The sequence below is a fragment of the Lytechinus variegatus genome, chromosome 4 (genome assembly GCF_018143015.1).
Source record: "Lytechinus variegatus isolate NC3 chromosome 4, Lvar_3.0, whole genome shotgun sequence".
NCBI lineage: Eukaryota > Metazoa > Echinodermata > Echinoidea > Temnopleuroida > Toxopneustidae > Lytechinus > Lytechinus variegatus.
The window spans coordinates 27,748,619-27,762,020 of NC_054743.1; the positions used below are offsets into that span (position 1 = coordinate 27,748,619).

The following is a 13,402-nucleotide window of genomic DNA, read 5'->3' on the forward strand; positions in this document are numbered from 1 at the left end:
TGCTATATATCCAAGATTTGAATATTTGAAATTTTCTCAGAGAAGTGCAGTTGGAAAAATATCTAACGGTCTCTACGCTTCAGTAAGACTGTCATATTAGATGATATTCGATTATCAATCACATTATTGACCCTTTACCAAAGCTATACACAGGCTTTAAGGATACATTTACACATAGTTTTTCTATATCTGTCTGCTGGCTAATTGAAATATGATCTGGGAGTACTGCTATTCTCAGAAACCTTCATCCATTCAGTCAGGTGCCTGCTACGCACTGTGTATTTTTGTGGTGATTGTTACACTTTAATAAGAATTTATAAGAAGCCGCTTGAAGGAAGGAAGGAAGGGGGAAATTGGCGAGGTCAGAAGCAGAGCTCAACAACCCTAGGCTAAAACCCTATCTGACAGTGTGACCTGCAAGCATGCAATTTACTGTATAAATTAATTTGTCTCCAAGGTATATAGTGATATTGACAAGAAGAAGGATATACTTTTATAAAGCGAAAAGGGTAAAAAGTTACAATTTATATTGGTCTATCCTACATACCTGTATTAAAGGCAGTATTTTTGCTTTGAGTATTAACAGTGAAAGTTGGGAATCAATTGAATACTTAAATTTCATAAACAATTTTGGTCATATCAGAAAAGATTTCAACAGTTCTATACAGTATTCAAGATGAAACTGAAATCTTTTTGGAAAAGAAATCCTGTGTAGTAGTTAAAATAAAATACCGGTATTAACATTAAAAAAATTAATGCATAGCAAATTGCAATATTATACCAGGAATTTTTTTTTGAGTGAAAGAAATCATATGGTCACTTAACTTTGGGAATAATCCTTGAGATTAAATTACTTTAAAAAAGGCAACTCAATTCAGCAAAACAATTTCTTTCAGAATTGGATGCCAAATGACAGCCGTGGCAATAAAATTCAAAGTTTGTGATACAGTGAGTTATACATCAAAATCCAAATAAGTGAGCTTATCAAAGATTTTTGCAAGTTTTTAGCTTCTAAAAGCATAGTATGGCATCGTTATACAACCTAAAGCAAATGCAAGCTTCCAATTGCAGACTTTTCATTATTTTTTCCTGATTTGGGGGAACGATTGATGCTTGTACCAAAGGATACAATGCAGTGTACAATGTGTTTTATTGATTCAGTGACTAAAGTTGGTGTAGAAAGGGAATTGATGAGCAGTGAGAAGGGTGCAGGGATAAAACATACCAAATTTATTTATTATTTATTTATTTCGTTTTGTTTACCCAGGGTAACCCCATCAGTGGACTAAGCACTGTTTTTCTTGGGGGCCCTGCATACAAATATCAAATACATACATATATTAACAAGTACAAACAATGAAAAGATATAAAACAAGGAAGAAAATATGTTCTTAGACAAGCAACCTGCAGGACACACACACATACCTACTAAAATAATGTGTGTATGTTGAACAAAATTTAACATAAATACATTGTGCATAAGCAAATCTAGACAATTATATATTCCCTATGATTATTGATTAATTTTATGTTTAAATACTTGATTGCTTGTCCCTGGAACCAGCCAGATCGGGGTAGTTATTTTAATTCAGCAGTTTCTCGCTCTCCAATAATGAATTTCATTTTCTCTTAAGTTAAATCAGAAGCCCAGATAAACAAATTAATACTAGTGTACATCGTGGTATAGTAGTACAAACCTGTAGCAATTTACTAATCTCCAGTACATCTTATGCACATGGCACAAACTTTTTAAACTTTTTTTTTGCATTTTTTATGACTGATTTATTTGATTTTACATGGGACAAACTTGGTATAAATACAATAGTATCTGCAATTACAATTCCATGGGCCCCATTTCACCTAACTTTTTATAATAACAAATTTGCAATTTACAGTTTAAAGCTACTGAAACTGTTCAAGTTGATTGGCTAATTGTAAACTTGTTTTAGAAATTGTTTATAATCTGTTGTTGTAACAAGTCTTTATGAAATTGGACCCAGGATAATTGTTGCAATTTTTGACATTGTCTACTGCCAATTTTCTATGACCACAGAGCAAACTGTGGTTAATACAAGCTTGAATGAAAACGGAAATTAGCTAAGCCAGCTGGAGCTCTGTAGAATTGAGCTGAAAATCTAGTATGGCATGTGACCTGGAACACTGCAATACTCAATTTGCACCTTTGCAGTGCAACCTGATTTTGGGAGGTGGGAAGGGGGGGGGGGGGGTATGTCTGCATTAAGAATAAAGGTTGTACACTGAACTTCAGTATTGAGATGTGCTCAAACTGATTACATGGACATGTGCAAATGATCTCTAAATTTCACTCTCACTTTGTGAAGTGTAATGCAAAGTTAAGTGAAACGGCCATTACATGTAGTTTCAGAGATTCTTTTTTTTTAAAATATTTTGAGAACTTATGGTGTTGGGTTATATCACTGCACTTATGTAGCATTGGCAAAGCTTGTCAAGTTTCAACAAAGAGCTGATCACATCCTGAAAGCTTTGATTGAAGATTCTGTACAGTGTTTGAAGATCAAATACAGGTATAAGCTCTAGGGATATGCATCCATACTCACACATACATTGTTGTAGGTGTTTTGAGATAAAGAGCATAGCACAGTAGCAATAAACTGCCACAGATTTCCAAAGCTAAACACAACTGTTTGCTGACTGGATATTTAAGATGGCTCACAATTTTCACTTTTTTATTCACAAATTTTCAATTACTATACAAGATACCTATATTTGGGGCACCTGCCCAACTAACACATGAATAGCCCCGTTTATTTACATTATTCTTCTATGACGTTTGACCCGTAGAGTATTGACCATCTCAGCAGTAACCTGAAGCTACGTCACCTTGACCTGTCGGACAACAGCGTCTCGTCGATCATGGACATCTCTATGCTCAGCAACCTCAAGGTGGGTATTGAACCTCTAACCTTGCAGTATGACACTTGCATAGGCTCAGTGTATGGTGATGTTTGTGTTCTGTTGCAGCATAGACCAAATTACCTTTTTCACTGTCCAGGGGGGGGGGGGGGTGTTCACTGTTTTAGACATTTCTTTTTTGATTCAGAACAACTTTAATATATAGAAATGCCACTGGGCGTTGTGGCATGCTCATGTTATCCAAGCTACATGGGGATGTTATGAAGAGCTGGTGACATTAAATGTCAGGCCCAAACATAAAAAGGTCATATTGATTCTCTTCTAAAAAGTCAATCACACACAGACACGCAGAGGGATTCTCTTCCTTTTGTGTGCTGTGAGAGGACTGTATTAAATCATTTTAATGGGTACTATTTTGTAAAGTTTTATTTTAAGAAAAGGCAATTGATGCAATTTAATCACAACTCTAGAAAACCAATCATGCCATAATTTGTCATCCAGAACCCATGCATGTATGCATTCAAAGATGTAAAGGAAAATCCTATATTACAGTTCACAATACTTGTAAATGGCTACTCTGTCAGTATTTATGTTGAAGAATAGATTTAATTGTAAAGTTGCTCATAACATATGGCCTGTGGTGGATTGCCATATGTATACTAGCATTGTTAAATGATCAATTCACTAATCTGTTGATATTGTATTTTAATGAATCGTTTCCTTTATCTTGTTCTGTTTTATAGACATTGCTTCTCCATGGTAACATCTTAACGACGCTACGCAGTATACCCAGCTGCATTCCACACTCACTTGAGATCCTCTCACTCGCAGAGAATGAGATATCAGATCTCACAGAGGTAGGGTTATTTATATAATATTGACTGGCCTTGAGGGGAACATCAAATATATTGCCAGCAAAAGAATCATATTGGCCCGAGTCTTTAGACGAGGGCAATATGGTTCTTTTAAGGGCAATATATTTGATGTTCCCCGAAAGAAGAGCCAGTCAATATTTTTATTATCATCCAAATCAGATATCTAGAGCAAAAATCATGACAATGGTGATATTTCTTTTAAAAATAGAGTTCTATTGTGTCTTGTTAATATAAGGGTCTAGGCTCTGCACTTTACCATTATGACGTACTTTCAAGCGCTCGGATCCAGTGATGTCTTTATTATGACGTATATTGTTGGAGCGCGGATCCTTATGAAGCGTATCTCTTTATACGCATCCTAAAATGCCCAAATGTGAGACCAGGGAAAATACAAAGGTATATTTTGCGTCGTCTCTGCATGCAAAGTAAATACGCGCATTGAGACCGAGGAAAATACAAACAATATACCTACCCTTCCCGATATTCAGAAAAAGTAGGGCAATACGGTTTTGTAAATGACCAGCTCAGATGTCTGATACGGGTGATAATGTAGAGTAACACATGAGATTAAGTGTTTTTGCTATTACAGTGCTTGAATATGTATTCAGGGACCCATCTTACAAAGAGTTACGGTTGATCCAATCAGTAGTAATTCTATAGAAATCCATTCATAAACAAAGAGAAGCACAGTGAATTTTCAAGAAAACAATGAATGTTTGAATATATACATCATAGTTCAAAAATATAAAAAAAAAAAACACATGCATAGTAGATTTTGACATTGCTGGCTGTCCATAATTGCGATTGATCAGATCAATAGCAGCTCTTTGTAAGATGGGACCCTGAAGTCAGTTCAAATTAGGCCACAGACTATCTCTGTCCTGAAATTATGGGAAGTGGAAAACTGTTTAAATTCTGTTCATATTTTATTTTTATTATGTTTCTTTTATTGTTTCCCCATGCTTTAATGGCGAAGAAAACTATTTTGCACATTATCCACGTACAGTCTGGAATGGATTGAGCATCATATTTGCTGACCAATGGAACCTCTACTCGTAGAGACAAGTGTCACGATCAGCTATCCCTCTTAACCACTTAGACCAGAGTTAAATACGCGCCCTTTGTTTAGCCGCCCTTTAGAATTACATGAATGTATTATCTTTAGAATTGTGACACACAACATGCAATTCCATAATAGTGATGAAGATGTTAGACCCCCATTCAATCATAAATCTATACTTTATATGCGCAATACATGTACATCAAAATTATCTGTGTGAGATACTATCTACACTTTTTATGTGAGTGTAGAACAAATTTTGTGACATTTACGCGAAGCAGTGTACATACATGTATTCTTTTGAACTTGTGTTTGTATACATTCGTATGCATGTTAGAAACAGTGTATTGCTGCTAATCCATGTTTGATGACTGACTGACTGCTGCTACATTGGTGTATGCCCATATCAGTTCGTAAAGATCATATACTTGTGAGTGGCAGGCAGATTGTTTGCCCTAGAAACTAGCAAGATCAATAAGCCCATTCTGGGCCCAGTGACACTAAGCTTAGCATTTGATCTTAGGGCTTATTTTTATGTTTGATTGCATTAGTTATTATGTGCAATCAGTTGTACGAATCAACTATGCGATCAGTTGCGAAGTTTTGTGTTACAGAGCCCTGAAGCTCTTTTTTGGTGATGGCCTTGATTATAATTCCAGATATCATCATGCATGTTTCAGTTGTATGTATTAATCATTGACACATCCATGATATTTGAGCTCAAAGATCATCTTTAGAAATAAGTTTACTCATTATTTTGCTCTAAAATCTACTTGAACCCTCTTTATAGTACAGATATATAAAACAGTTATGCAAAAATGTTATTACAGATGATAAAATGTATGTTTTAGCATTGTACACTGTACTTCATAACTGCAAATAATGCACAGTCATCAGTAACATGCTAGTGTAGTGTTTCATTACATATTATTATTCTTTCTTTTTAATGTAGGTATCCTTCACAGCATAGATTTACTGATGCTCAATTATGATTTTTGGCTAATATCTCCCCCACCCCCTCCTGAAGAAAAATCGTGTTCACCTTGATACATTTTTTCCTTAAAGAAACCCACCAAACAACCGGGCACAAAATGAAACTTCATTATTTCACTGAGTATGATATTGCCTATTGGGCACATACATGTATAATTTTAAACTTTATTGAATAACTTAACAAAGCAGACCTTCCATTTTTGAATCCTCCCTTCCATACATTTCTCACCTGAATGACGTGGCGACCTTCATGTTATTTAGTTGAGATTATCATGATATCCTTTCTTTGCCAAGATATTGTTCAAGCATAATCCATACAGTGTTTGTGACTCATCATCATATTCTCTTGGAATTATTTGGACTTAATTGTGTACATTTCCTTTATTGTCTTCATGTACATGTCACATAAATTTAATCTGTTATTATTCACACTTTTTCATTGTAATTCAATTCAGTTCATTTGTTTTCCATTAAAAACCTTGAGTTATAACCCCGAGAAAAGTGTAACTTGCGATGATGGGGCCCTGTTCAAAGTTATTTTGAATTGAAGGTTCAGAATAAAATATGGAGATTGATTCTGACAAGTGCAGAGAGAAAAAAATCACCAAATTCAAACATAACAGACAAGCAAACTACTCAGTTTGATTTTGAATTTATTCATACTTCAAATCATATGATTGACTTTTACAGTTAATTAATTATAAATCAGTGAAAAATATAAAAACATTTATAGAAAGAAAAATGAACATGCGCATATTTATTATTGAAAGGGACTGTCACCATGATCATTACTTGATGACAATGGCAGTTTCGCCATCGAGAATCAAGTAATTATTTCTTGTATGTGTATATATTCAAAGAAATGGACATTAGAAACTTGAACATTATTGTGTCCCTTCATATGTTTGGTGTAAATTTACTACTTTAGACTAGGCCTCTTTTAGACACACTACTAATTGAAAGAGTCTGTTTGATATGTAGACCCCCTCATTCATAATTCCATGATTTGGCATATTGTTTACTAGTCATCGTATGGATTTCTGTACTTATTGACCTTACTGTCACCTTCATAGCCTATCAGTAATCAGTATGAAGATCAGAAACATACAGTATTTAATTTGTTTTTCCTGACACGCTCTTCACATGTACATGTAGTAATAAAAACCTAATGTGCATATAGTATTTATATACATGTTTTTTTTTTCCCCTTTTTTTCACAGCTTGAGTGAACACTGTAGTGTGTCGTGTGTACACGTACAGTATGTTCATGAAGGCATTTATATTTCTTGGATTACATTAATCTAATACCACCCACGGCAATGCCATAGATGTTCTATTGATTGGCCATAGTGCTTTATCTCATTTCCCTTGGAGAGTGTGGCGCCCTTTAAAAAAAACCTTTTCCATGTGTGTATTTGAATAAAAATCTGCCCTTTGAAAAGTTGCTCCGCCCTTCAAATATTGTAGGGTCTGATATTAAGTCGACATACAGCACACTAGGGGTATACAATGTAGTGTATATTTGATGATCTTTGTCATGAAGATGGTGGCAAGTACAGCATGCAACAAAACTGTCCAACATCCCCCTCTTGAATCTCGGGGAATGAATACCTTTTTAATAATCTTGAAATTTATTTGTCTGTTCTCATCCTCAGGTGTCATATCTCTCTTGTCTAAACAGTCTACAGCAGCTGTCTGTCATGAACAACCCCTGCGTTCTCATGGCCACACCCTGCTCATCCAATGCGTATCCTTTTCACATTCAATCCTATGACTGCTAATGATAATTATAAACTTGCTATGTGTTATTGTTATCATTATCTTCCTCATCATCATCGCCATCATCATCATCATCATCATCATTGCCATCATCATTATCATCATCATTGTCATCATTGCTAACATCAACATTATATTCATCATCAATTCATTATCATCGTCATCATCCTCATCATTATTGCCTTCATCATCATTATCGTCATCACATCATCATCATAAATTCGTTATCATCATCATCTGCATCTGTTTGGCAGTGTAGGATGTCCTGTGAAGTTCCCAGTCATAGACATTTGTGCAATAGAGTCTACTCAAGGGGGACGTAGATGTCAGATGATTACAAAATGCTTGACAGAAAATATTCTAAACTGTGATTAGATTCAAATACATAGCAGTAAGCATGATTATAATCTTGCCTTATACAGAGCACCGAAGTGTGATGTCATTAAAAAACAACAGATTTTGCTTTTTATTTTTGTCAGTTTTCCCATTTTTATTTGATATCCTAGAGGAGCATGATGAAGAACATCCACAGTCTGCATGTATATTAAATATCTGATAGGAAATGCTTCGACCCAGGCCAATGGTAAATTTATTTCAGTGGTGCAAATTATATGGTCATATCTTGGGCCCTGTTGAGCTGATTCCTACCAAATTTGGGCTGTGGATATATATTCCATTATGCTCTACTGAGATATTCAATAAAACAAGATGACATCCAAATTAAGAAAAAAAATTAAGCATTGTCACAATGCTACTATGTAATTGAATAATTATTACCTTCGCTATGGTAACATCCCTAGTTGCCCATCTACAAGCCACATATCCTTTTATAATCGTTCCCATACTGAATGTCCAACCCTGTATACAAACGACATGTGATGGTTAGGTGTGCCGTCAAAGCGCATTTCATTTGATAATTCTTGTCTATTTCAGACAGATTAATATGCACTGCTTAGAGGATACTTTTCAACTGAAAAATAATCAGTCTTTATCAGATTTAAGTTTTTTCATGGATGAAATTACACTCAATTCTTGTTTACTCTGATTGAATAAGGTCAATAGAAATGCCTCTTAAAAAAAGTGAAAACCATATAATAAGTAAATAAAAAAAGACTTCAAATCATACCTACATTTAAAATTAAAATTGAATTTAAAAAATGGATATATGGATAAATGTAAGAATACTAGTTTTGAAGTTTGTGCAGTCTATACAGTGTATATTTGCTCAAGGCTTTTTCTTGTTAGAATATTGTTTTCTTTCTCCATAAGGACCAATTTCACAAGGCTTACCGCTACATGGTAACATAGAAAATATAAGCCTACCTTAGGAATGTTGGTCGTGATAGCTTTAATACAATTACCGTTACTTTTTATGGTCTAACTTCTTGATGAAACAGGCAATAGGTTTTATAATTGTTTAATTTTTCCTTTGATTAGGTAAAAAAATTACTTTGTGAATAAGTGGGTTTCATGCCAACATAAGATGCAAATTAGTCCCTCCTTCTTCAATTCATCTTGCATCTTCCATGACTGTCCCTCCCTCGGCCCAGCTTATTCCCCAAAGATGATGGCTGCTTAGCAACCAATCTTGATACAGGAAAGTCATCCCCCACCCCCATCCCCGAGTTAATTAGAGGGGAGTTCCGTCTTGCTTGTAAACTCGTATCCCACACAGTGAAATGCAACCTCAATTCAATCAAGGTGTATTGAGGCCTGGATTGGAGTAGAGTTATGCTGACATCCTATTGAAATTCAATGCATCAAAAAATATATCAACCAAACATCTTCACATAAAAAAAAAATAAAGAGTGTAATGTGCAAGTTCACTGGAAATATCATCCTTCATTCCTTCCCAAAATAGGTGTATATCCATTTTAGCTAATGCCAGGAGTTCAGTCTTACATGTATTATGTTATTATGATACAGCAAGCTCATAATCTAAATGGTAGGCAGGCAGGCAGGCAGGGGGTGCAACTATTGCCTTTGCTTTTACGAGTCTGATGCTGTTACACACGAAATTCAGCGAGACTTCAGACAGTGAAGCAGCCACTCCCTGTACACTCTCTTCATGCTTCATAGTCATTGTTTTCCTTGTATCTCTGAATGTCTGATGGCAGTTTCTGTATGAAAAAAATCCTGCATCATACAGTAATCAATAAGATGAAAACAATGGCTGATGTAAGACGAGAGTGTATACATGTACATGTAGGCAGTGGTCGTACCCATTGTAGTCTTGATGTATCAGACTCATTTCTTAAGTTAAGTGTAACAGCAAAGATACACCTGTTACTGCAGTTTCCGCCTAGACTATAGGCTATGATACAGCTTGCATGGATTTCCTTTGGGTGAAAAAATTGGTCAAATACATGTACATCTGGATTTTTGCATTTTTGTGAATAAGGTAGATGAATCAGAGAGAATTAATCCTCTGGAGATATTAATAATTCAGTTTCTATATATGCATAGAACAGTGCATTGTCATACATGTACATGTATGCGCCTCATCCATTTTCAAGCCTGTATAATTCATTCCATCCCTGCCTGTCTTCATTTCAATTGGTCACGTAACAGAACTAGGCATGGCCCCAGGAAAATATGATGAAACACTATTTTCTCTGGAAAAGGGCAACGTCATTGAATGCCATCTCTTCAACGTTTTGTTGCTTTACACAGAAATGTAGAAAAGGCTGAAGTGATTGACAAAAGGATGACGGTAGCATGCTACTTGAATGTCTCATGGGACAAAACTGTGAGGCTAGAATGATAGAACTTCTTGGCTGCTTACCAGAAGATACATTTTGTATTCCACTAATATACTGTGCATGTAGGGATGTTCATCAGGGGCCCGTCTTAATAAGAGTTGCGATTGGTTCCGAACAATCACAACTATGGACGGCCAGCAATGTCAGCATCCATTATGCATGTTCGTTCAAGATATTTTTTAACTATGATGAATGTTCTTGCATTCATTGTTTATTTGAAAATTCACTGTGCTTCTCTTCGTTTACAAAGGACATTATGCAAATTTCTTGTAGAAAAAAATTATGACACTGGTGGATTTCCATAGAGTTAGGATTGATTGGACCAATCATAACTCTTTGTAGATGGGGCCCTGGAGTAAAAAAAATGCTGCAGGATGGGAATGAATATCATCCTGGAAATGCCTAAAAAAGAGTCCCTGAAATGCTGTGTCTGAACAGGCCTTTGAGATATGAATACATTTTAAATAGGCTTTGAATACTCAACTGCCTTGCACTGACGACCTTATTTTCGTCACATTGCTGCATTGTCTTATCTCAAACTTTGACATGTAGACGGAAGACAATGTGTAAAACTTGATTTTGCAAGGGCGCAGTCTTGAGCCAACACTGCATGACGTAAATGAGGTTTGGCATTGATCGCCACACTGTCTTTCTATTTTTAGCAGGGCTGTGGGGAGGAACATGTTCTGTGGAAAATCTCTGTGAAACTTTTCATTTTTTACATGTGTTTTGGATAATTTTTTCTTCTGTATTGATACTTTTTGTCTTCTCATAGGTATGCAACTTGATATGCAAGTTTAAACATAACTAGTTTTGCCTTTAATATGTACATGTAGCTGATTATGTAAAAAAAATCCACAGTTTCATTTTTTTGCCATAGAGAGGTTCATATATTAAAAAATATATTAGAATTGTAGTTAAATATGCTGTTATTGTGGAGATTAGGGTTTAATTAAATTGTTGAGATTATTATGAGATTGGTTGCTATTAAGGTTTAACAAATCAAGGGAATATGAAAACATATTATTTGAATCAAGTAATCATTTGAATCTGCACCAGATAAAATAATATAAGAAATACTGTAAAAAAATGATTTTAAAAGTTCAGAAATGGAACAAGAGAGTGGAGGTGCATGTCAGAAATGGCAATCATTTGAGTGGAAGGGGGGGTATTGCATAAATGATTATTAAAAGCCAAAAGAAATTAGTTCAACATGTGAAGTGTTACTGACGCAAGAGATAGATGAAACAAGATTGCCTTTGCTGCCTTCCTTAAGAATCATTTCAAGAAAGTTACCATAGCAACGCATGGAGGTAAATCCTGATGTAGAAGATCATACGTTTGAAACCATGCGATGAGCGCAGAGAGGAAAAGTCATGAAAACATTTAGACAAGAGAGTTTGTTGCTATGGATATGATGCATATTTACACCTGATACTTACGAGGGCTGATCAGCGGAAAAAGCAAACCCACACAGAGTTTTTAAGGTATCTATGACAGCCCCAAAGGCACTGTTCGGCTGAAGAGGTCTGCATTTTTGGAACAGTTGTGATGTTTGCAGAGATATCACAATGAGGGGGTTTGATTCATATAGAAAAATGAAAAAAAAAAACAGGTTGTACACATACAAATTTGGTGGATTTCCAACATGGCCTCTCTCTTGATGATCTTTTGTATTTTTGTTTTTTATCATTCCCTGTCCATATTACTTTTTGTAAAAATTGGTTCTTTCTTGGTATACACAGTAGTGATAATTTCAACTTCAATAATCTGCAGTTTACAATTATTCTTGGGATAGGGAACTACAAACAAGGGATTGATTAAAGTTTGTTACAACTATTGATGTTAAAGACGATGCATACATGTACATCTCTATCTACAACTCTATTTATTTTATTTTTATCCTGCCCTATATTTTTTCTATTCCCCTCTCTTTCATTTCTGTGTCTATCACACTCTTTCCTTAATTTCTCTTCACTCTCTGTAATGACGATATTCATCTCTGCCCAACAGAATGTTGCTGCATTTTGATTTGCTTTTATATCTCCCCTTCCCCTCTAACTGCTCTCTATCTCTCTATCTTTCTGCGTCTGTTTTTATCGTGGTCTATCTCTCTCACCAGTCTAGATGTCTGTGCTCACGAGCGAGACCAGAAATCCCAATTACAGACACACCAGAGCAGATTAAATCCTAACCCAGAAAGGCACAACCATCTAAATGGATTTAGTTAATAAAGGGAGTAGTTATTTTTGGTTCATTACAAATGCAGCTTGACAGATACCATCAGTGCCTTCAGTGGTTGAAATAATTTGATTTCTGTTTCAGAAAGTAGACAAAGAGTATAATTCAGTTCAAGACACATACATGCAATGACCCATTGCATGTTCATGTAACTATGTAAGTAGGAGTTGTTTTTAATTCCTCTATCATTCTTGTTCAAATAAATGGTACATGTTGCCAGAGTGAATGCCATATTGTGTTCACTTTTAAGACTTTGCCCCATTAAGAATGGGTTAATATGGCATGTGGACAGGTCAGGAGATGTTCTTTTTTTTTCCTTTGACCTTTTTACTGTCTGCAGAGTAGTAGATATTTAGAACGTTGATGCACTGTCAAATCTAAGACTTGACAATGAATGCACCAATTCAGGTATGAAATGAGTATTATCTTTTGAAATTATTTGTAGTTTCCAAAGAATTTCTTAACTCCAACTTCAGATCACCTTTCAACAGCGGGTTTGACTACAGGCCCTACATCGTCAATTGGTGTCCAACGCTACACATCCTAGACGGTTATGCAATCACACATAAAGAAAAGTAAGTACTATAATATTTTTTGTCAAGAATGTTCCTAGGAAGTTACACCAGCTTTCATGATGGCAATGTGTATGCTGTCCTTCAAGAAGGCATGAACTAGTTACTCTCCAATGTCAAAATTGTTGTAGTAGAAATATAGATTACAGAAGTGCGACGTCATCATAAAACAGAATTTGCATTTCTAATTTTATATCTATTGTCATATCTTGGAGTAGCATGATG

The 13,402-nt window shown here is 35.3% G+C and overlaps 1 protein-coding gene across 7 annotated transcripts in view; it reads left to right on the forward strand.

The window, feature by feature from the left end:
- Positions 1 to 13,402, forward strand: part of LOC121413751 (serine-rich adhesin for platelets-like) — a 74,566-nt gene that overhangs the window by 25,594 nt on the left and 35,570 nt on the right. For all 7 annotated transcript variants that reach the window (XM_041606683.1, XM_041606685.1, XM_041606681.1 and 4 more), the window contains exons 4-7: positions 2,824 to 2,925; positions 3,639 to 3,752; positions 7,479 to 7,570; positions 13,082 to 13,180. In XM_041606683.1, coding sequence (XP_041462617.1) covers positions 2,824 to 2,925; positions 3,639 to 3,752; positions 7,479 to 7,570; positions 13,082 to 13,180 — 407 coding nt within the window. The remainder of the gene's footprint in view (positions 1 to 2,823; positions 2,926 to 3,638; positions 3,753 to 7,478; positions 7,571 to 13,081; positions 13,181 to 13,402) is intronic.